Source organism: Rhipicephalus microplus, unplaced genomic scaffold, assembly GCF_043290135.1.
Source record: "Rhipicephalus microplus isolate Deutch F79 unplaced genomic scaffold, USDA_Rmic scaffold_56, whole genome shotgun sequence".
NCBI lineage: Eukaryota > Metazoa > Arthropoda > Arachnida > Ixodida > Ixodidae > Rhipicephalus > Rhipicephalus microplus.
In genome coordinates this window covers 1072885-1094892 of record NW_027464629.1, presented here as the reverse complement: position 1 = coordinate 1094892, position 22008 = coordinate 1072885, and the positions used below count along the sequence as shown (strand labels likewise).

General features: G+C 45.6%; 1 protein-coding gene across 2 annotated transcripts; it reads left to right on the top strand.

Moving 5' to 3' along the window:
- Positions 1-3583: 3583 nt before the first annotated feature.
- On the top strand, positions 3584-21238 carry LOC119173406 (uncharacterized). 2 transcript variants are annotated; one of them, XR_012889333.1, is made up of 3 exons: positions 3584-3663; positions 11078-11150; positions 13183-14237. XR_012889333.1 is itself a non-coding variant. In XM_075884930.1 (3 exons), exons 2-3 carry the CDS (start codon positions 11117-11119, stop codon positions 15165-15167), a joined length of 360 nt encoding a protein of 119 aa, XP_075741045.1. In that variant the 5' UTR covers positions 3584-3663; positions 11078-11116; the 3' UTR covers positions 15168-21238. The 2 variants fall into 2 exon arrangements, 1 of the variants encoding a protein (XP_075741045.1); XM_075884930.1 differs by lacking the exon at positions 13183-14237 and adding an exon at positions 14842-21238.
- Positions 21239-22008: the final 770 nt, after the last annotated feature.

Genomic DNA, 22008 nt, shown 5'->3' with positions numbered 1-22008 from the left:
GGGTGGATAGGGCTCCGTTGAGGTGATTTGAAGCCTAAACGTCGAAACGTGTTCAGCGCCGTGTGAAAATGTTTTGACGTTTATAGGCTTGAAATCGCCTCAGGTTCCATTGCTAGTACATGGGCCCTTTTGTATGTTCTCCGGATCTGTGCACTCTAGGGTCCTTCATCACCGTTGCAGCCTGCAGAGCCAGAACGCTTTTGCATCAAAGCACGGATTCTATACACGACGTGGTAAAGCTATTTTATGCCGGCATTGTTCCTTCTTTTGGCCACGGTTTAAGGACATGCAAGATCCTGAATTATTAATGGCAGAGAAATGTCCACTGAAGAGCAGTGGGAGGCTGCCTTGCGCAGCTCGAAATCCGATATTCAGGAGGTCATCCTAGAGTTGGCTGAGAGGGTAGAGGAGGACTACTTCATGTAGTTAGTCTCCGCCACGCTCTTTCCTATTGCCGCCTTCTCCTTAAAAAGGGATAAATATAGTTTTTCATTCATGGCACGGATCTCCAGAAATCCTTATATATCAGCGCATTCATCTCTTCACACATAAAAATAGGATGCCGATAAAGCTGCCCGGAATTTTTTTTCTGCTTGTGGATCAGACGGCCGAATTTTTGTGGAGCATCACTCTTCCAAGGCCGCGTGCTGAAAAGCCGAAGAAGTAGTGCTCACCGGCGTTAAGCCGTCAGGACCGCGGGGAATAACACCCTCCCGGACCAAATACGCATGGAGTACTCAGCCTAGGACGGAAGTTCGTTATAGAACGAAGGAAGACAGCACCCGAACTGCTTTGTATGGAACGATGCGTTGGCAGGTCTGCATCGGACGGTGATGGTGTTCCTTGCGTGAGCGAATGCTTTGATGTGATGCGCCATATCCTGTGCTATCCATCAATATATGTGCGACGGGTGCAGCATCCTTTACGGGACTCTTCGTTATGCGTCCTGCCGGCCTACAAGGCTTTGCTGTCCTCACTGAGAATGAATTCAAATCGAAGGCTGGTGAAGCCATTGCGTCTGTTTTGTGGGGTTGTGAAGACGTCTCGATGCAGAAAGTGAAAGCGGATGGGGAAATGTTATGTTCTCGTTTTAACCTTTCCTACCTGGCGATATCTGTCGCAGGGAGCAAGAGGATCAGTTTAGAAGTTATGTTTTCTGTGAAGACCCACAAGTTACTTTGTTCACTCGGAGTGATCGTATCTAAAAAAATAACGTGACAGAATACCCTTGCCGCTTTCTTTTTTTTTTTTGCAAAATAAGCTTAGCCTACTCCGCATTGACGACCCATTCCTGATAACTTGAAAAGCTCGAACAACGTATTAGAGTACTTCAGTGCAAATAACGAGAGGAGAATGTTTGCCTGCTCGTATGGTGTTGAAGAACTGTACTATTGCATGCCACATGATGCGATCATGCGTTGAATTGAAGACCACATAAATATCTATGGCGTCATTGCCTTCCAAACCCAGACAAGAATATCCGCAAGCGGATTCCTGTAACTATACTGGCGTTTTATTGAAAATCCACATTTGTTGAATGTGGTGAGACCATATGTCTTCAGAAAGAAGAGGTCTGTATACTGGATCCTGTCTTGCAGCTGTCTTCAAGTTACTTCTCGGCCGTCCAAACAGACCACTAAAGGTAAAAAAAATGGATAAAGTGTTTGCACGTTTTTAGGTATACGTTGACAACGTGCTGTATGAGTGTGATTGAAATAACACTGTCACTGAAGTGATTTCCATGCTCAGCGACTGTGCTGACAAACTGTAGTTATTACGCAAAAAGTTCCTGCTGATAATGTCATCCAGTTTTTAGAAATCAAACTCTTTTCACCAGATGATAGTTGTATGAATGATCAACCCAACTAGCCCAGCAACGTGCCAGCAGCCATTGTAGTGGAAAATATCACGCTCGCGAGACTAAAATGCTCCTTCCGCGTACATTGGCATATTCTATATCTAGTTGATGGAGCGCGCAATTGCTAACCTCTGTTTGGGAAATGCACGGCGCAAGCCGCCTTCACTGATTGTCTATCCAGTCGAAAATAGCGATGGCTGGATGAGGTTGCCCTGCTCACGTGCTCGTATCAGTGGTGGAGAAGGCGTTGGAATAAATGAACCGGCAAGCTCGAGCAGACAAGACAAGTGGTCTGCAAAGCGGAAGTAGATCCGGCGTTAGCCGCTTCACAAAAATTAAGGAGGTTTTGTAAAGCTACTGACTCTTCACATGAAACGCCGAGGAAGCGCCATGAAGCAGCAGTGCGTCTTCGTGCGTGGTCTGCGCCATTTTTCGTGCGGCGAACCGTATATCGAACAGACAGGCAGGCAGATACCCGATTCATAGGCGCAGAGAGCAGAAACAGAAAATTACCAGTTACCGCGACGAGCACGTATCAGCAGATTGCAATGACTGCGGCTGCCGACAACTTTCAGTGAATCTGTAGTTCTGTGGAGGAACTGTGATAAGGACACATGAATGATTGTAGGACGCCCGGCTGCGGCGGCTGCATTTCCGATGGAGGCGGAAATGTTGTAGGCCCGTGTGCTCAGATTTGGGTGCACGTTAAAGAACCCCAGGTGGTCTAAATTTCCGGAGCCCTCCACTACGGCGTCCCTCATAATCATATAGTGGTTTTGGGACGTTAAACCCTACATATCAATCAATCAATAATTCCTCGCTGTAGAAAATACGAACTGTGCCAGCGCGCCATCGATTGCCCTGTATGCGTAGTTGAATGATGCAGGCTTGTACTTCAGACACTAGTTTTTTAGTGTTATTTGCTGCTTTTATTGATGTAAAGGTATGTGATTCTTGCGAAAAAAAAAAGCGTTGGTTGTGGGTTTAATAAAGCGCACGTCCTGTACTTTTTTTGTGGTCAATGTCTTATCAGCGCTTTGGCTTCATTGAACGCAAAAAACCAACTAGCCCAAAAGACTGTTCTCTTGCACATCCACCTAGCCTGCTACCACTTCAGATCAAAGTGGTTCACGTGGGTCACCCCTTGAAAAATATTTTGCCAACTCTCCTGACGGTTGGAACAGCTTAGGGAAGAAGAAGGAGAGCGAGGAGGGTGTTGAAACAACTTTGAGTTCGGGAGCATGTCTCCGCTGGTTTTGAACCTGTCATAACAAGCTCCCTTCAGATTCCTTTCAGTGTCCCACTGCCCAGGCAAAACGTTACCTTTCGTACGCCCGCTTCCCGGCACACGTCGCAAAAGCCACACAAACCGGTAGCATTTATTTCCTGCTTCTTTTCTTCTTATTTTTTTGGCGTTCATCTGAGGAACAGGAGGTAACCGCGCAGGCCACGAGCCACCCAGAGACTTGCGGCGTGTCATGGGCCGTCGGAGCACACAAAAGGGGTTTACTGCAGAGTATTTCGTTTTTTTTTTTGTTGTGGTTGTTTAGCGGACCAAGGCACGGAGAAACCGTGGACGAAGGTCACATGCTACCCCATCTGGTGTCCTTGTTTTCTGGTTGTATCCACCTCTCGGCGAGGCACACAACTACTTCGCAGTAATCAAGCAAAAAGGTACAAGAGGGCGCCAGGGCGCTCCAAAGAAGCACAGTCACTCGTCTATTTGAATGACTACACGGAGACACGCCAGCAGACACGTGAGCTCATGAGGACTTCCTTGCCGCACTTTTCTTCGAGCTCGCGAGGTAAGCCTGTTTTTCATTCGTTTGTGATGGGGCTTTCCCGTTTGGCATGGCAATTATTGTCACTGTTTGTAGCGATGACTTGTTTTGCTTGCATTTGCTTGTGGCCTTGCTCTATAGAATCTTCGTATATAAGCTGCGAGTCTGAGACTATGTGCGCCACGGTTCGGGACGTGTTGATGGACTGCGAACAACTGGATTCGGAGTTAGCCTTCATTCAGCTATAGCACGCGATCAAATCGACGTTGATCGCGCATGATTCGCAACCACGAGGTTTCAAAGCGTTCGTGTTTCAGGCCGTAACGAGTGCAATATCGTGCGAGCGTGCGCGCTTGCTTAGAGATGTGCAACACCTTGAGTTGATTTCCGATGCAGGCGCTGCCACAATCACGTTTATAACAGCGAGTTGTCTCCGTCACTTGCGAAAACTTGTGTGGCGGCCGCCACGTAAGGCCGTTTTTCAACAATAAGTCTCGTCCATAGTGTGTATGTCACCACACAAGACGTTTTTCTCGTTCACATGGGATACACGAACACAACTATTTTCACAAACCGACGCGTATTCACGTTTCTCTGCCAACTGTGAGCTCGGCTAGAATGGAGGCACGTGGGAGGACATGTCTTCCTACCGGCCGTGCTCCGACATTGCTTCCACGCTAGAAATAAACAGTACAATTCGTTAGTAATGTGATTTACTTGCTGTCATAAGGGAAAACTAATGCCATTAGATGAAAAAAAAAATATTTTCTGTCGAATGAGTTTCCGGAAAACACTCGCATTTGATTTCTAGGACCGAATGAGTAGTCTCGGTGCAAGGAACGTTTAGGGAGATGGCTGTTAACCTTATAATTTGTAAATATTTTATTCCTTACTAGATCAACTTATTACTGGCTGGATGACATAGTAGCACGCGTGAAAGCTTCTAATAAAAAAAAAAGTTTTATTTACGCTTTGTTGTGGTATCGCGAATGTTGATCGTCTGATTGCACGTGTCGTAGTGACGAAGGTTCATGAATTCGCTGCTGCCGGCTCATATCTGCAGCTGGAAAGTCAGTCAGCTTCAGTTCACTCTACTCGAGCCCCGTCATATTGTCGGTCACGTTGGTGTGCCGCGCAGCTAACCCTAGCGCAACTTTGACAAGTCACGTAAAACGGCGATGTTTATATTCTAGGACTGCATTTTTACCCATAAAAATATTTTTGTGGACCCACGCGTTTCAGATGCAAGTTTTAATATATTTATATTTCTTCTAAAGCCACGGCTGAGAAGGCCTAAGGTCATGGTCATCATTTCAAGATGGCACACGGAGGAAGGAAAGTAGATGGCATTTGTTTCGCCGTGTGGCAGCCAAGGAGGATACATAAAACTTGCTGGAGTGGAAGGGGCGCTGCGCGAGTGAAGCTAGCCGCCGCCATCTTGCCAGTGGCAAAAAGCGTGCTCAGCGCCCTCGCGATCTGCTGATTTCGTCCGTTCTTGTTTCACATTGTCGGCATGTAAAGACAAATGGTTTACAATGGTTGCCTCTTGCGTCATTTAGGAATGTGCCAACAGGTTGAAAAAAGCTTGTGGCCTCACATTCAACCTGTACGTACACGAAAACGTCTTCGACATAGCCATTCCGCGCTCGTTACTAAAGGGAGCTATAGCTGACGCGATCTAAGCGTGCAAAACATAACAGTTGGGATTTGTTTTACAGGTTTACTAAAGATCCCGTAACGCGGAGCCTCTGGGAGTGGGCCGTTCGCCGTGAGAAGTAGAATGCGAAAGACTGAGATCACTTCGCTCTGTGCACTTCGCGCCAGCGTGCTTTGACCACCTCTTTGACATTGAAGGGAAGCATGTGAAATGGGGTTATGAAGTGGCATTGAAGGCACTTCAACGTGAAGAAGGGTTGTGGCTCGGAAACAAACTTACGAAAGTCCACGTCCAATGGGAAAAGCAAGAAAATGAGGTATGATATGCTGTACAACTGATCGAGTTCCTCAGTTGCCGACGCTTTGGACTTCTGCGAACAAAAGCTAAAGCTGCCGCAATTCAAGGGTGCCAGCACAAGATCTACGTTTATGAGAACTTTTGATGGCTTGTTTGACATCTTAAACTCTAGGAACTCGCTGGCAAGGTCGTACAAAGCGGCCCTTCGGCAGGGGAACGAAGCATTCTGGAAGTCGTTTTTTTGCGGAGACTCGAGCGTACATAAACGAGTTGAAAGATCCGGCAGTGACAGAAGAACTGAAAAAAAAAAAAGTGGTTTTTGGATACGCATGGCAAGCACGGAAAGAATGTTTGACAGACTTGTCAGCCAGGGTCAGCTGAAATACTTACTGACACACAAACTCAGTCAAGACTATGCCGAAAACTTCTTTGAATCAATACGTGGATGAGGTGGCCATAACAACAACCCAACAGCTTCGCAGTTTATGGCTGCATACAAGCGTCTATTGGTTCAGACGGAAGTCACATCTTCAAGTTCTGGACACTGCTCCCAAGATGTTCTCTCCGTATTGAATGCAACGACTCCTGCAGCCATGGTACATCCAAGAAGCAATCTCACTGACATGCGCTAGGCCCCAGTCCTGCAGCTCGATGACCACGACAATACGCATCGCATTGACTAGCCCGAAAGATTTTCTGATTTTGTCCGTGGTGCCATACATAGTAGGCTTCGTTGTTCGAAAGGTCGAATTGAAACTACCTGTGAAGAGTGCATAGCAGCCATGCACTCAGATGAGCTGACACCTTTAATTAAATGAAAGAGGCGAGGTGGTATTGTTTTACTGCCGCGAGATGTCATTAGCCCCTGTAAAGAAGTCCAGGACTGAGGCGGCTACAGGCTGAATCTGATTCCATCACAACGGTGAAGTCAAGAGCAAGACACCTCATCCTGAAAGTTCTATGAGCTTCCTCAGAGAAAAACTGGTTTCATAAACTAGAGCAGCACGTCCTAGACTTTGATACGCTTGCTAATCAGGTTTACAGTTTTTGTGCAGGCAAATCGCCGAACAATACGTAAAAGTGAGGATACAACACATGACGAAGGAAAAAAAAAACGAGAATCGGTCAAAAGTAAGGTGGGACCACTTTTAACAAGGGCAATAATTTTCAACCACCAGTAGGGCACCTATGTTCTCGATTATGTGTTTGCTTTAGGCATCGCTATTTCATGCATATGCACGTTAATTGAGTTTTATACATGCCACTTGGCTGCATACAAGTCGCATGAAACATTTACAACCAGAATTACTTGTTTTCGTTGCTTTATAAACACACGGGTCACTTCACCCGCAGCGCGATGAAGCATTAAATTTGCAGCGCTCGGCTCTTTTTTGCCACTGGCAAAATGGCCGCTGCATGCTCAGCGCCGCTTCACTCTCTCCCGTAGCGGCGCATAGGCGGCTTCCACTACAGCAAGTTTTATGTATCCTCCTTGGTGGCAGCACGCAGGTAAAATTATGTTATGTCCGCCTAATGTCATTCGAATAAAATAAAAATCGCATTTAATTACATTACGATGCGGCTATATATATATATATATATATATATGTATATATATATATATATATATCCTGCCCACGGCAAGTTAGCTTTTCACCCACTTTTCTTTCTTCTAATTTACATTACAACTGGCCTAATAACTTCCCCTATACCTTCCTTGGCATTATTGTCTGTTAGATCTCGTTAATATTGTGTAAAACACGAAAAACGAGCCCTTAAGTATACACTTGTTTCTCTTATATATATATATATATATATATATATATATATATATATATATATATATATATATATATATATATATATATATATATATATATATATATATATAATGCCATTAGAATCGAAGGACGTAGGTAATCGAATGAGCATGAGAAACACATTTTACATCGTAGTCGAACCGAATGTGCCGTATATCCTCCACCCCAGACACTGTTTAAAAGGAGGCATTCAGCTTTATAAATTTGACCTGCATTCATTAAAACACGCTATTTATGTTGATTGATTGATATATGGGGGTTAACGTCCCAGAACCATCATTTGAATATGAGAGATGCCGTAGTGGAGGGCTCCGGAAATTTCGACCATCTGGGGTACTATTGGTGTTGCTTTTTAAGTCAGTTTAACGAGGACATGAGTACAGAAGGCTGTCGCCAAATTTCTTTAATCTCCACACCGCTGCTTAGTGGCGCAAGCCTGGGCAGCGGCGATCTCCAATGGCGTCCCGGACTAGGGACTGCCACTCAGGCACATGTGAACTTTCTGTTATATTTCAGAATGAAACATTTACTACCACCACCACCTCAGTGGCTTCTGGCCGCCGGCGCTGTCGGCCATGATATAAACAAGCAGACGCCTATGTGCACGTGTATCTGCAGTGATGGCATCAGCTGCACGAGCGTAATGAACCTAGCGGGAGACGTTTTCTCTCATAAAAGGCTATACTGCAGTTTCGTTGCAAGCTGTTTGCACGCATGTACGCATGCGAGACCATGCTTTAAAGAGAGCAAATGGGAAATTCGCTGCGCCTTTGTTAAGTTTGCGGTCGCACCGCAAACTATACCACGTGTGCATCACCTGGTATAGTTTTGCGTTCTAGAAAAACTAAAGAGACGCGTTTGTTTCTTTAACCGTCTTTTTTTTCTCGTTATGCCACGCACGTCATCTTGCTTGTGTTCATTTTATCCGCTGCAGCCGCTGGCTAAGTGGATCTTCTTGGCTTATGGTGACCATATATACTGCGATATCAGTTTCTATGCGTATTTATTTAGCATAGTGACTTCACGCTTGTTGTTAAAAGAAATAACTTCACTTTTTTATTATTTTACATTTTATTTTCTGCACTTTTCTGGCCATTTTTTTTTCTGGATTGTCGACATCACGAATGAATGAATGACATTATACTTTTTACAGCGTATAAATGCCACTGATCGAATAACATTCGTTTCTCAGAATAACATTTGAACTTGGTGACATCAACACCCTCAGTGCGACAGGGGTACTAACTCTTTCCAAATTTAACTTTCTCACATTTAAGGAAACCTGCAGGCTTTTTGAACAGTGTTAAAAAAAGTCAAGGTTTTGGTGTTTTGATTTTCCAGCGATCGTTGCATTGCTTAATAAATCACAGCATCCCGTAGGAAGAACACTCTGCCATTATAGAGTTTATGGACTTGCTTTTTTATCAATGGAGTCATACCTGTCATAATGACAACGGGTACGACAATAGCGCTGACTTGAGAAAATATTGGTTCTTGCATCTACTTCGGGAAAACATAAAGGATCATTTGCTATTTATTCTGGACAAAGTAATAACGCCTTGGTAAACTATAATATAGGTGCAGAGAATACCGTATGTACTTTCGACAGCAGTATATTTTGGCAAATGATGCCGTAAAGAAAGCTAGCTGTCAGTTCTAACCGTTCCATGAAAAACATAAAAAGCTATAGTTGCGTACCTACCTCTCAACTGCTCTGATCAGCGCAAGCTTATTAAAAGAAAACAAAAATGTTCTTATTTGACCTAGGCGAATATATATACATCAAGCAGTCGGGATAATACCGTCAACTACAGTGATGCGGACACTTGCAAAAGCTGGTCAGTTTGCTTATACATGCAGGGATGTTGTCCAACCTACAGAAATCATTCTCAGAACACCGTTCCAAGTGTGCACACCCTTCCACATTCCAGCGACCATGCACAAGTACTACAAAGACTTTTCAATGCGTGCCTCGTTGGATCAGTGGCGACAGTGTCTGCTGTTGACTGCAAGTTCGCCGGTGTGATTCCGGCCGCGTATTTAGAATTGCTTGTCCCTCATCGCACTAAAGAGGCAAAAGAAAAAGTGGTAGTGGTGGTGGTAGTAGTTAGAAGATGAGAAAAGGCACCTAATTTTTGCAACCCGGTCGGGAGCACGGCGCAGTGCCTTCGGGGAAGGGAAAATGGAGAAAAGAAAGACAGTGGGAGGAGGACGCCAGTGCCAGCGTCAGGATTGCTCGCGCGCTATCGGTTCGCTTCTGTAGGTGACGTGCTGGTGACGCAGCGACACCGACTAAACTTGCACACCTGCATCTCATTTTCAGCCATGCTGCTCGCTCTGCCATTGTCCCTGTCCAGCTAAGAGGCGCAGCCCCCGCCATAATCCGTGGTAACAAGGGACGGGGTCAGGGATACACAATATTCCCGCTGTGGTGGTCGAATTAAGGTGGAGGTGAAATGTCCTGTGTCCTGTGCGATGCCAGTGCGCGTTAAAGAACACTGGACGGTCGAAATTTCCGGAGCCTTTTATACCCCTGTCCCACGGCTACCATTGAACTCTGTTAAACTCCGTCAACGTAAAGCTCCGTTAGGTAGTTCGACGGAAAATGAGTTGTATCAGTGTCACACGGCAATGACAAGGTTGCAATAGTTGCCGCGAGGGGGCTTAGCCGGCACTGTTTGAGTTGCACAGTAGTATTCCAATTTCATCTCTAGGTATTTTTTGTGAATCCTCGTTGTGCGGTTTTTACGAAAACACAATATCAAGTATGTCTGAAGGCAACAAATCATTAAAAATTATTTCAAATGGAAACTTATTCGCTAATTGTAGCAATGTTGGCAGCGACGCTGGCCACCTTGTGCCTAACGCTATGTTTACAATTGCGCTGTGCTCGGTGACTAGTTGGTTCTGTAGCCCGTGTACCAAAGTTCTTGTGTTTTCTTTCCTCCAGAGCGCATCCCAAGTCACCCTTGAATTAAGTCTGGTCCTATTACCCATTACCGCAGTCGTCGAAGCAGGTGACAATGATGCAGCACTGTCAGTCATTCCTCTTCCAGGCCCACGCAAACACGGCGACAAGAACCGCACGCATGGACGATGCCCTCCACACCGCGCCAAAGAAACACGCGTTATGAAGGAGTACTGCAACAAACGAACGTTTAATATTGCCAAATTGTATTTATTGTTGTCACTGCGGCAATTAAGTGCTTGAATTTTTTCGCTGACCTGCCAATACTCGAAACGAGAGTACCTCGTTCAGCTGCAAAGGGAGATCGTCGAACGGTCTTTGCGAAATGCTCCATTTACCTTCGTTTGCGTAAGGGTTGTCGTGTGACACGGACCGCATCTTTTTTGTCGTAAGGACGAATGAGCTAAACGGTGTTCGTAGGTGCCCATGTGACAGGGGTATTAGTGTGGTGTCTCTCGTAATCATATGGTGGTTTTTGGACGTAAAACCCCAGATATTTTTTTCTACATCTTTTCTTCTCCCCCCTATCTCTCTCTCTCGTTGTCTCGTCTATCGGATTTACTGCATCCGTTGCCGGAAAAATCGCAGCAGGAGAGAGCGTGCCGGCTGAGTAATTGCGTTGCACGCCCTTTTATTTTCTCGAATCTCGTCATGATTATTATAGTTTGTTGTCGTGTACCTTCGTGTGTCTCATAGGCTGACGGGAGTTCTCCACCGGAACCCGAGAACGCTACCATGGCATCCAACAACAATGTGCATGTCAACCCTGGTGAGTTCTTTTCCTGTTAGCAGCCTTCAAAAACCTGAAACCACTGTGATCATGTTGCAACAATCGCTTCCACAACACGTGTTCCATAAACCGTGAGGTAAAAATTTTCTACAGATTAGGTATTAAGTCTTATTTAAATGAAGTCCTGTAGCGTCCATGCGCAAATATGTACAGATGTGTCTACTGCGAAAGGGAAAACTTCTGTACCGGGCATTTCCTGTGCCGGGCATGTCCGGTCTCACTATCTAGCAAAACCACACTGGTTTAGATTTCTATGACTACTGCTGGTTGACCATTTTGAATCACTTTAAAATACCACGGTTTCACACGCAATGTTTTTTCATAGGTGACAGTAATGCGAAAAGTGCTCCTTCGAGCATTTCCTTTAACAGCTGACTGCGCTGTACATCAAGAGCAGCGATCGGCATCGTTGTCAGCCATGTTGTGTTTTGTCGCACTCTCATTATCAGCATAAGCGAGGAGAACGACTCGGCGTTTATTGTCGGTGGTGGCTCGTACGCGGTATCACACAGGCACCCGCGAATCGTTTAGGAATGAGACACGAGACTTGCTAATAGCGTTCGACCTAAAGGAAGTTGTGGCTGTAGTGTATAGGAGGGTTGCACGTGACGTCATCTGCTTGAGGCACTAGTGGCGTTTGCCTCTAGCGCCATGTCAGTATGGTCTGGGCGCGCCCTTTTTGAAGCAGCAAGTGGCAGTGAGAGGTTGTGTGCGTACCGCTACGTGCGGTACCAACGTGGCGAAATTCGACTGAGTGCTTACGTGCGACTTCCTAGGTTCGGCGAAACTTCGCTACGAACATAAGGTTCACCTTTGCGGCAGATATCGACCCGTTCGACTTCAGCAGCGATGAACCTTCGTGTGATGTGAAGTGTTATTCCCGCATCGAGCTCATGGACATTAAGGACCACTTTGTTGGCCGCACAAGCTTCGCAACAAGGGATGAGCTCAAAGCCTACAAATTGATTGACGCCCGCAACTATGTGACTAGCGGATGGGTTCAACAGCAGCGAGTTGGAGACCTCGGAGACGGCCGCCGCGTTATCGTCGGAAACTTCGCACAAATACTTTTTTTTCACTGCGATAGTGTCGCTTCACGAATTCTTTGTGTGGAAGGGCCTCATCATTTGCAAGAGCATGTGAGGTGATGAAATTGGCATAGTTCGTTCGTGCTTGAGCCCAAGCTGCTTGTGATCAAAAATTATCTTTGCTTCAGGGTCCAAAGACGCGCGTCGGGCATTTGCGCACCCAGAGATCACATACGGTCTCTATTGTAACTGACAGACGTTAATGTGATATCGCCGTTTATTTGCTCGGCTCGTCAATGCATGAGTAAACGAGAGCGCACCGCATCACTGACGGTTTACTAACACACTGAAATCAGTAACACACCAGACCTACTTGAATGATACCGCTGATAAGCAGCGATCGCGGTCGTAGTGCGTGCGTTCGTCTACTGCTACGTAAACGAAGCTTCATAGCATGTCGCGAATGCAGTTTTTCACCACAAAAGCGAGCCTCTACGATGTCGCATATGCTCTGAACACTTAACGGAAATGAAATTAAATGTTTAACGCACACGTAGTGTATGTGTGGCTGAGCCATCCAAACCTTTTCGATTGGTTTGCAATCATTTTAGGTATGAAAAAAAAAGCCGACATTAGACACATTCTCATGGGCAGCCTTCTTACTGGAGGGGTTGTAGCAACAAAATACGGCACAGTTCACCATTATTACCACAGGAATATCGCATGGACGTGCACCCGTGAGTGTACCACAGAACACCTACTTACTAGTTAGTGTGTGTTTTGCGACTGCTTGCCTGCAGCGACCGGAAGAGTTTGACCATAAAGGTGGATGCGCTGATTCTGGTGCCATCTCGTGGGCCACGTCCCTGTGCAACCCTCCTATACGCCGGCGAATCAAACTCGTGGTCTCACAGCGATGAGCTAGCCATTTTAGCGTAATAAGAAACATTGGTGCGATAAAGTATTTTGATTGAAAACTTCAGATCGTGCAGGTGATGGAGGAACTTCGAACCACGAGAGCTTCAGAGACTACGGTGTTGGCCCTCCGCTTTCGCCGCATTCTTCGAGAGATAACCAAGCACCTCCACCGTAATTAGAGTGTATGCGTGTCGTGGCTACCCTCGCCGAGTGTAGAGCTCGTTGGGTCATCCCTGTTGAGACGACAGAGTATACTTATGGTAGCCTGTCTTCTTCGTCCCGGTGGACAAGGCCCGGAGACCCAGATTCCGACGACAGCGCAGCATCCGGACCACAGTCGGCTGGCGTGGGCCCACTGTTATCGGCTAACCCCGGTGAAGAGAGCAAGTTTCTGTCGGGCCGCCTGCCGTCGGAGCAACCCGCGAGACCATCGGGACTGCGCCGTGATGAATACTATCTGCAGCCCACGCACGCGACGCAACGGCCTGTGTTCGCGGGTGACGTTTGGGAGCAGTTTGTGCTTCACATAAATGAATGGAACTGCGGAAAGGAAGGTTTAGAGGAAACCAGAGCAGAACCGCTGCTTCGGGTGCTGATTGGTTCACGCGGCCGCTACCTAAGCAATGACCTGTCTACGCTTTAATACAGCAAAGGGGCAAAACGCGGGTTATCTACTTTTTTTAATTGAAATAGAAAATAAACGAAAAAGTATTTGTCACCGTTGCTTATAGTGGGTTATCTAAATTTTTTTCTTGTTTTCTAGGGCGACCACTTGTGTGAGTTAGACAGAAATTGAAAAACCAACGTTATCACCAATCTGTTCTTTTCCGGATTGTTCATGTGCCCATAATGCGTGTGCAGTGTTGTAAACGTTCCTGTACAACAGTAACGGAAGCTCGTTCCTTGCAAATTTCGGAACGAGTTCCCGTTACAAGTTCAGTAGCAAAACAGGCTGCAATAGATACAAGTTCCATAGATTCGTTCACTATTGGGTGCTACAACAAGTGTGCAGCAACAGGATGCCAGCCAGAACAACACTTGGTCCTTCTTTGACCCACATATGTATAGCAATAGATGTTGGAACGTCCGTGTAATGTCACCATATCACCATATCTAGCGTGAGCATGTCGCTAACTCATGTGGCTACAGTGTGCCTTGACGTCAGTATACAGTGTATGAAACAAAACCAGCTTTTTAAAAACGTGTTGCATTTGCTTTTTTAAGTGTAGTCAAGTTTATAAGTGAATTTTCTTGGATTAGAGGGCTTGACCTTTCATTTGATGCATAGAAACAACTTTTAAGATTTCTCCCAATACTCTTTCAAGTATTCGCAACATTTTGTTGCAAGCAATTTTGTGTGTACAGAGGCAGCTTGACTATTATTGCAGTATTTACCTGCCTGTGTTTATAAGTCTAGTGTTTTGGAATAGTACTGTACAGTAGACTCTCGTTCAATGGATTGTGAAGAGACTAGAAAATGTTTTCCATTTAACAGTAATTCCGGGATAAAAAAAGTGGAGAATCTAAGTACGAAAGCAACCGTGTTGAATGAAGTTGTTTCATTTAAGCAACAATTCCCTTTAATAGATTTCAGTTTACTGAGGGTCTACTGTGTTAAAAAGAACCATGTGTGCTCAGTAGAATATCATGGTGCTTTGTAACTGTTGCACTTGCTCATCTATTTGAACCTAAGACAGTTAACTGTTCCTTGTAAATTTGTGCAGGTCCGCAGCGGCTTGATGAGGCAACATATGCCCTCATTGAGGCCCGCTGTGATTGGGACATTGCAATCAAAAACCGCCGCCTCCGACTTGAAGAGGACCGGCTGCGGTTCGAGATGAAGCGCCATGAGCAGGAAATGAAGCTCAAAGAAATGGAGCTTCAACAGAGGCAGGCGGAGCATGAGGCAGAATTCAAGCTAAGGCGGCAGGAGCTAGAGGCGCTAGCTGAGGAGCGCAGGCACAACAGGGCCTATCAACAAGCGCAGCTTGAAATCATAAAGTCATTAATAAATAAGAAGATGTATCCGTTTAAACCTCCATGTAGCTAAGTCCGACATTACTTAGTACTTATTCGGGGCCATGACAAAGTCACCCTTCGTACTGCTGTTCTCAGCTTAAAATTGTAGAGCGTCTATTGTGCCTGTAAATGTATGAAAAACACATATTAAAAAATAATATCTAATTGCTAAGTCAGCTATAGAAGTCTCCAGCTATAAACTCCGCTCATTGCCAGCTACCGTTATGTTGCCATGGGGTGTGGGAGGTCATGTGTTTCATGCAGGAGATCTGTCTTCTCCCGAACTTCAGCCTGTGCAAATTCTTCAATTTTTCAATTTCAAGGCATACAAAAGTTGAAGTAGCTCCATTGTACCGCACCTGACCATGAAACAGTTGTTGGACGGAGTAGAGACGCTCACAAAGCAAGTGGCTTATTATGTCAAGGTTCACAAGTACTGTTGTGAGGCTACCGGGCCACATGCGTGTTTATAAAAATCCTCATTATAAATGAAATCTTCAACCAAATGTGCTGAAATTTCACCAGCTCATCTGTCAACAGCAAAGGACCAACTTTTATGATACAGATTATGAAAATTGCTTGTCATGGCTCCTTGGAATGAACATTAAAGAGACACAATGACTTGGTTTTAGGTTGACAAACTGCACTCTGAGAACTCTAACCCCATGTTTCACAGTTAGAAATTAATTATTTGTGGAAAAAATTAAGGTTGAAGTTTCATTTTTATTTAGCACCTGAATGTCCATGCGCTTTATAAAAAAAATCGATAAAGGAAGGCAATACACTTAAACATCTGCTAGTGCCAGTTGTCAAAACATGTAGTTTTAGCATTTGTCAAGTCATCTTCCGTGCAACAGAGACCAGCCACTATAGTTGAAGAGGAATACATTCTTCTACATTTTGGAAAGAGTTAAAGTAGAAAAAATAGCAGTGTAGTAATATAACACAGAAGTCATAAAATCACTTGAATAGCACTGCAGAGGAAGGTAGGTGGGTGTAATGTAATAATATTTGTAGAGTTTTTATGTCCCAAAACCACAATATGATTGTGGGAGACGCCGTAGTTGAGAGCTCCGGAAATTTTCTCCATGTGGTGATCTTAAACATGCACCTAAATCTAAATACACGGGCATCTCGGGTTTCGCCATAGAAGTTCCAACTTTTATGTGAAGAACCATCAATGCGATGATTTGTATCGGGGATGTTTCGTACTTTGTTACATGGAGGTTTAGGTATATTTTATGAATAATTTTATGGTTGTACAAAACTGTAATAGTTGCTCTTGGTGATGCTTTGCTGTTAGCTGTTCAACAAGCTCTGCAAATAGCGGCTCCTGTTTGCCACTCGCTTTTGCCAATACATTGCCCCTCTGTCTCACTTAAGGCCAGTGGAAAATGTACGAGGTCTGTTAGAAAAGTATCCGACCCTTTTTTTTTTTTGCAAGCACTTCATGGATTTGAACAAGCGTGCTTGCATTAGCCGATTTTGAACCTTCGTGTGCACGTGTGAATTTTTTGCCGCCTGGCAATTTCGTCAGTCGCTGGGATGCAGTGTTTGAGGGAGGTATGCACAGTGCTCTCATTGGTTTTCCATTGCAAGGAACATGAGGGAGCGGCTGGAGCAGCGCTAGAATGCTTCGAGCAATGGCAGAACCTCTAAGAGCAGTAGCAGTCTCTAGAGTCTCAAGGGGACTACTTTGAGGGTGTTTAGGTTTGCAATGCTCTAATAATGCCCGTTTTTGCTGTTCCACCAAAGGCCGGATACTTTTCTAACAGACCTCATATGATGCCTGCAGGTGCATATATGCTTGCATTGAGTGACAGCCTCCTCTTCATTGTTGAATTTGTTGTTTCCCTAATTTTTTTTCAGGCTGAGACATTTTAGCTATAGGGCACAAGCTCTAGATTCAGATATTGCCTCTTTCTCTCACTTTATGGTTCAAAGGATACAACTTTCAGAAGGTTTGACAGACGGGCTAGTTAGTACAAATTCATAATGAAAAAATTGGAAGCGCAAACCAACGGGACACAGGCTTGTTTGTCTCTTCTCTTGTGTCTCGTTGGTTTGCGTTTCCAAATTTTTCATTATGGATACAGCTTTTTCGAATGTCTATCAAGGTTTAATGCAATATCGGCTTCGTCTCGCACGGGAAAACGTCAAAGCCTTGCCTCAAAGCCGCCTTGTGAGCTTACTGGACTGCTCACATTTAGACGCCAAAGTTTGAGATGTGTAGAGCAGTAGCCAACCTCTATGAAAGGGTCTTCAGAGTAACTGCAAGCATTCTGGCAACATAACTACAACCCTATAACATGTGTTAGAATGTTGCACGTCCTTTCTGGTACGAATTTTACGTATCGTCCTGATGGTTGTTTGAATATATCTATCCTAGACGGACTGGGTTAGGGAAGTTGTTCATCTAGAGCTGTCCCCAGAAAATGGCCTGTCTGTTGTTTAGTTTGGGACTAAGCGGTGGGAATATCCTTCTTGTGTTAACATATACTTTTGTTTTTTCATTATAGCTAGTGATCCTATCCTTATATATGAGGTATGTTCCTTATTGTATGAGAGGCATGTCCGTGTTCAGCGCAGCATGTCTCTGGCCATCAAGTGTGTAGTCTCGTTTTTATTCGGGAGGATATTGCGTTCTGTGGTGATGTGAGTGGGGAACTACAGGATGGTCGAGTTCACGTTTGGGGATCTGCCCGCTTTTGCCAGAGTGGCCAAGGCTTCCTTGGGAATCGTGCTTTTAGCGTAGTTTTTTTATTGCTGCTTCGGATTTGCATTAGGCAACTTTGCATACCTGGGTTTTTAGGGCCAGTGGAATATTATTGCAATATAGAGAACGAAGAAGCTCGCTCAGATTGGAAGAAGATGATGTGACTCGTCACCCCCTGGACAACTGCTGAAATTACTGTCAATATACCAACTATGCACTCGTGTGCCTCTGCACTCTTCCCGCAACATTTGGTGGAGGTGCTGGGTACCACGATGGAGCTTTGCAGTAAACATCGTGTGCTTGCCGCCACCCTGGGAAACCGACAGCCAATGTCTTAGTCAGCGACAATGGCAAACCAAGCGTCAACGGTTACGCCAGTCGCAACCACCTGCTGCTCAATGATCATACCTTCTCGCCCTACACGCCGAACCAGATCACTATCGTCAACCAGATCAATTTCCCCCCAAAACCTTACCACTCCCCGTCTTCGCCAGGTCATCGGACACGTTCGCCGCTCATGCACCACTCTTTGTCCCCATCTACAAGCCGCTTCACTTCCGGAAACTAGGTAGCGCTTAAAGTGGTCAATGTGCCTGGGAAACCTGGCAGGTTTTCCAGGCGTTGCAGAGCAAGCTACGAACCGGTCCGCAGCCCTCCATTGACTGCTACCTCGGTACCCCAGCTTCGACTACTTCTACCCCTGATCCGGTCGCAGAAACATCCACTCCTGCATCTGACCATGACCACAAGGTAGAAGACGCCCCCACTGTGACTTACCTCCCCTCCGAGAGGTACATTCCCTCAGAGCCACCGCGCGCAGCTTTGTCGCACGTGCCTGCCACATGCACGTCTTGCGTGACATTGACGGCACACAACACCGTGGCCCTATCCGACTCTACGATGGCTACCTGGCCGCACGCCTCGGAGTCTGGCGCAGACATCCTTCCACCTGCTATTCACCTCCCGGTTGCGAAACCTTCACTATCCCCAATGTCTGAAGGGGCTCTACCAGCCTGAACGCTCTGGGTGTCCTGCCAGCAACGACCAGCGCCGCCCTCACAGTTTCCCGCAGCCGTAGTTAAAGCCACCAGCCATCAACCAAGGCCAAACTTCCGAGACGCTGCAAGTATGACTGACGCTCCTGAGGACGACGTGCCTGGTCCGCCTATGTCACAGCAGACCGCACATCTCACGCCTGCCATACAGGCACCCATCTCCATACCGACCTGCGCACGAACCCACGTACGGCGACTGCTGAAGGTGCTTCCCCAAGTCAAGGTACGCCCACTGAGCCTCCTCCAGAATTCACATCTGCTGGATCACATGACATGCCTCCTACTGAGTTCTTGACGGAAACTGCGGCCAGCTGGCGAGTAACCGAAATGTAGCCACACCCATTTACAAGCCACATACATTATTCACCTCTACCCATTGTGTAAAATGCTATTTATACCCACTGCCAACATAAGTGGTTAAGTCCACTCATATTCAAATACCGCTCAAGTCAGGACACCTGTGTACCGACATCGGCGCCAGTGCTGTGCATGCCCGGGAAAGCGCCATCAAAGCTGTTGCTTGCCGATGGGTGGTCTGCAAGACTTCACTACGCCACTTCTAATTGCTTCGCGCGCAGGGGCCAAATCGACTTTTGTACACCCGCCCTCATCTCACCCTGAACGCACCTCTACCTGCAATGCTCACTCGCGACACCCTGTGCAACACCCGTTACTTATTGCCAAAGGTTGACGATGGCCCTTTCCGCTTTTGAGCTTCTGAACACAAGATTGCTACCGCATACCACCATCAAACGAAGGGGCTCACCGAGCGACTAAACCACATTCCTAACTGACATGCTGGCCATGTACGTTTCCGACAATCACCATGACTTTGTTTACCGCTTTACTGTACAATAATTTTGCTTGCAATTCGTCCTGTCACGAAACCGCTGGATTTTCCCCATTTTATTTTTTGTATAGCTGCGGCCCTGTCTTGCCGTTCGACACATTTCTACCATCTGGTGTTATATTCTCAGCAATCGATTACGCCCACGATGCAATCACTTTGGCCGTCCATGCCCGAGAGGTCGCTCGTCAAGACCTCGCAAGGTCGCAACCTTCTCAAAAGCGATGCTACGATTATCAGCACCAAGACACAATTGCCTCTTGGTTCTCTTGTACTGTTCTGGACGCCCTCGCGCTGTGTTAGCTCGGCTTAAAAACTACTCTCTTGTTATTCTGGTCCGTACAAGACCTTACGCCAATATTGTGACGTGGTATACGAAATAGCATCAGCTGATGTGTTTTTGCTACGTCACGTCAACAGTGACGTTCATGTCGCCAGGCTCAAACCATATATACTTCGCCCTCCGTGATTTGTACCGGGATAGAGCTGCGCTTGCCGGGAGGATGATGTTGCACTAAAGAGAATGAGAAAGCTCGCCTGGATTGGAGGAAATTGACCTGACTGATCACCACCTGTGCAATCACTACAAATACTGTCAAAACACCAACTCTGCACTCGTGTGCCTCTTTTCTTCCTGCAACAATATGGCTACTTTCTCTGCTATTTCCAAATGTTCCATGCGTATACTGCATGTAATTTCAGCTTTGAAACCTGTCTATTATTACGGCAGTGTAATTGTGACCTTTGTCACAATTACAATACTCGGTCACGTCAACAAAGCATGGACTTCTCTCCTTGCCAAAAAAACAAAGCAAAGCCTCCGCTTTGGCCTTTCGTCGGCCTCTGTTGTAGTCGAGGTGCACGTGTCCATGAATATTAGCCACTGCAACGGTGTTTCCAATTTTTGTTGAGATATAAATTTTCTGGCCATGCTGGTGGTAAATTGTGCCAAGTTTGTTCATAATTTGTTTTTTTATGGTAGTGGTTGACACACATTCAAGCTGCGAAATGCATTGTGCTTTGGCTATTTCTTCCAAGGCATTGTGCATACCCAGCTTGGTCAAAAGCTAGATGTAGTTTTTTGGCTGTGCAGAAAGTGTCTTCATTGTAGGGGCTATCATGATATGTTATAGTGATACTAGATGTACCTGAAATTTGTTACATGTACTTAAGATCTTGAATGTCCCCGAACTATTTCTCAATAAATTTTGTCAGTTAATTATGTGATAGACAATAAACTCAAGTATATTTACATTGCTTAGCCGGCTCTTGTTCAGATGTTGCCTCTTGCTTTCACTTTGTAGATCAAAGTTTCTGGCTGGGCTAAAATAGTTTTCATTTTGTGGTCTCATGTGATACATATTGTGATGCTTTTTGTACCTGAAATTTTACAAAGATGCTTTGGAAACCTTGAGTGCCCAGCAGAGTAGTGACTTTAGTAATGAATAATGTCAAACAAAATAAAACCAAATAATTTTTCACGAGGTTCATGTCACAATTTCATGCACACTTTGCGACTTTGAGTGAGCAATGAGTCTCTACCCTAGGCCGTGATTTTTCTACTCCAGACTACTGTATGCTATTTCAAAACATCGACACTAGGTGAGATACTGAACAATCCTTTATTTTCACACAGCTGCAGAAACCTGCATAAAGCCTACACATCTTTCAGCGCCAAACAGATATACATTTATGCAACTGTAAACATCCCATCAAATTATACGTCAAAGCAACCACAAACCCTAAAAATGCATAACATAAGGGAGGAGGAAGCAACAAAAGGGAGAAGGCAGGGAGGTTAACCAGAAAGACATCCGGTTGGCTACCCTGCACTGGGGGATCAGGGAAGGGGACAAGAAAGACGAGAAAGAGGGAAGAGAGAGAAAAGAAAAAAAGGGTGAGGGAGAGACTGACAGTAATTTCACTGCAGCGTGTAGAACTCTACTGCATGTCAGAGGCGTTCACAGAAGCCTGTCTTTCTCAGGAAACACAACAGGGCTTTCACTGCCTTGTGGACTGTCGAGGCATGTGGACGTTGCTGTAATAGCACTTGCACAGAAAGAGGCCGATCATCCAGTCGCTGCATTGCGTTGGTAAGTACTTGTCTATCTGAGGCAAATCGAGGACAATGGCACAGCAGGTGTTCGATATTTTTGTCGGTGCCGCAAACATTGCACGCCGCACTGTCAGTAATTCCGATTAACGTGGTATAAGCTTTCGTGAAAGCAACTGCCAGCCAAAGATAAATATGTGG

What these genes read in the sequence shown, in the direction of transcription:
- LOC119173406 (XM_075884930.1), top strand. Translation starts at nt 11,117, where the DNA reads ATGGCATCCAACAACAATGTGCATGTCAACCCTG. An exon ending in CAATGTGCATGTCAACCCTG is followed by an intron (nt 11,151 to 14,841) that starts GTGAGTTCTTTT and finishes AAATTTGTGCAG; the next exon opens with GTCCGCAGCGGCTTGATGAG.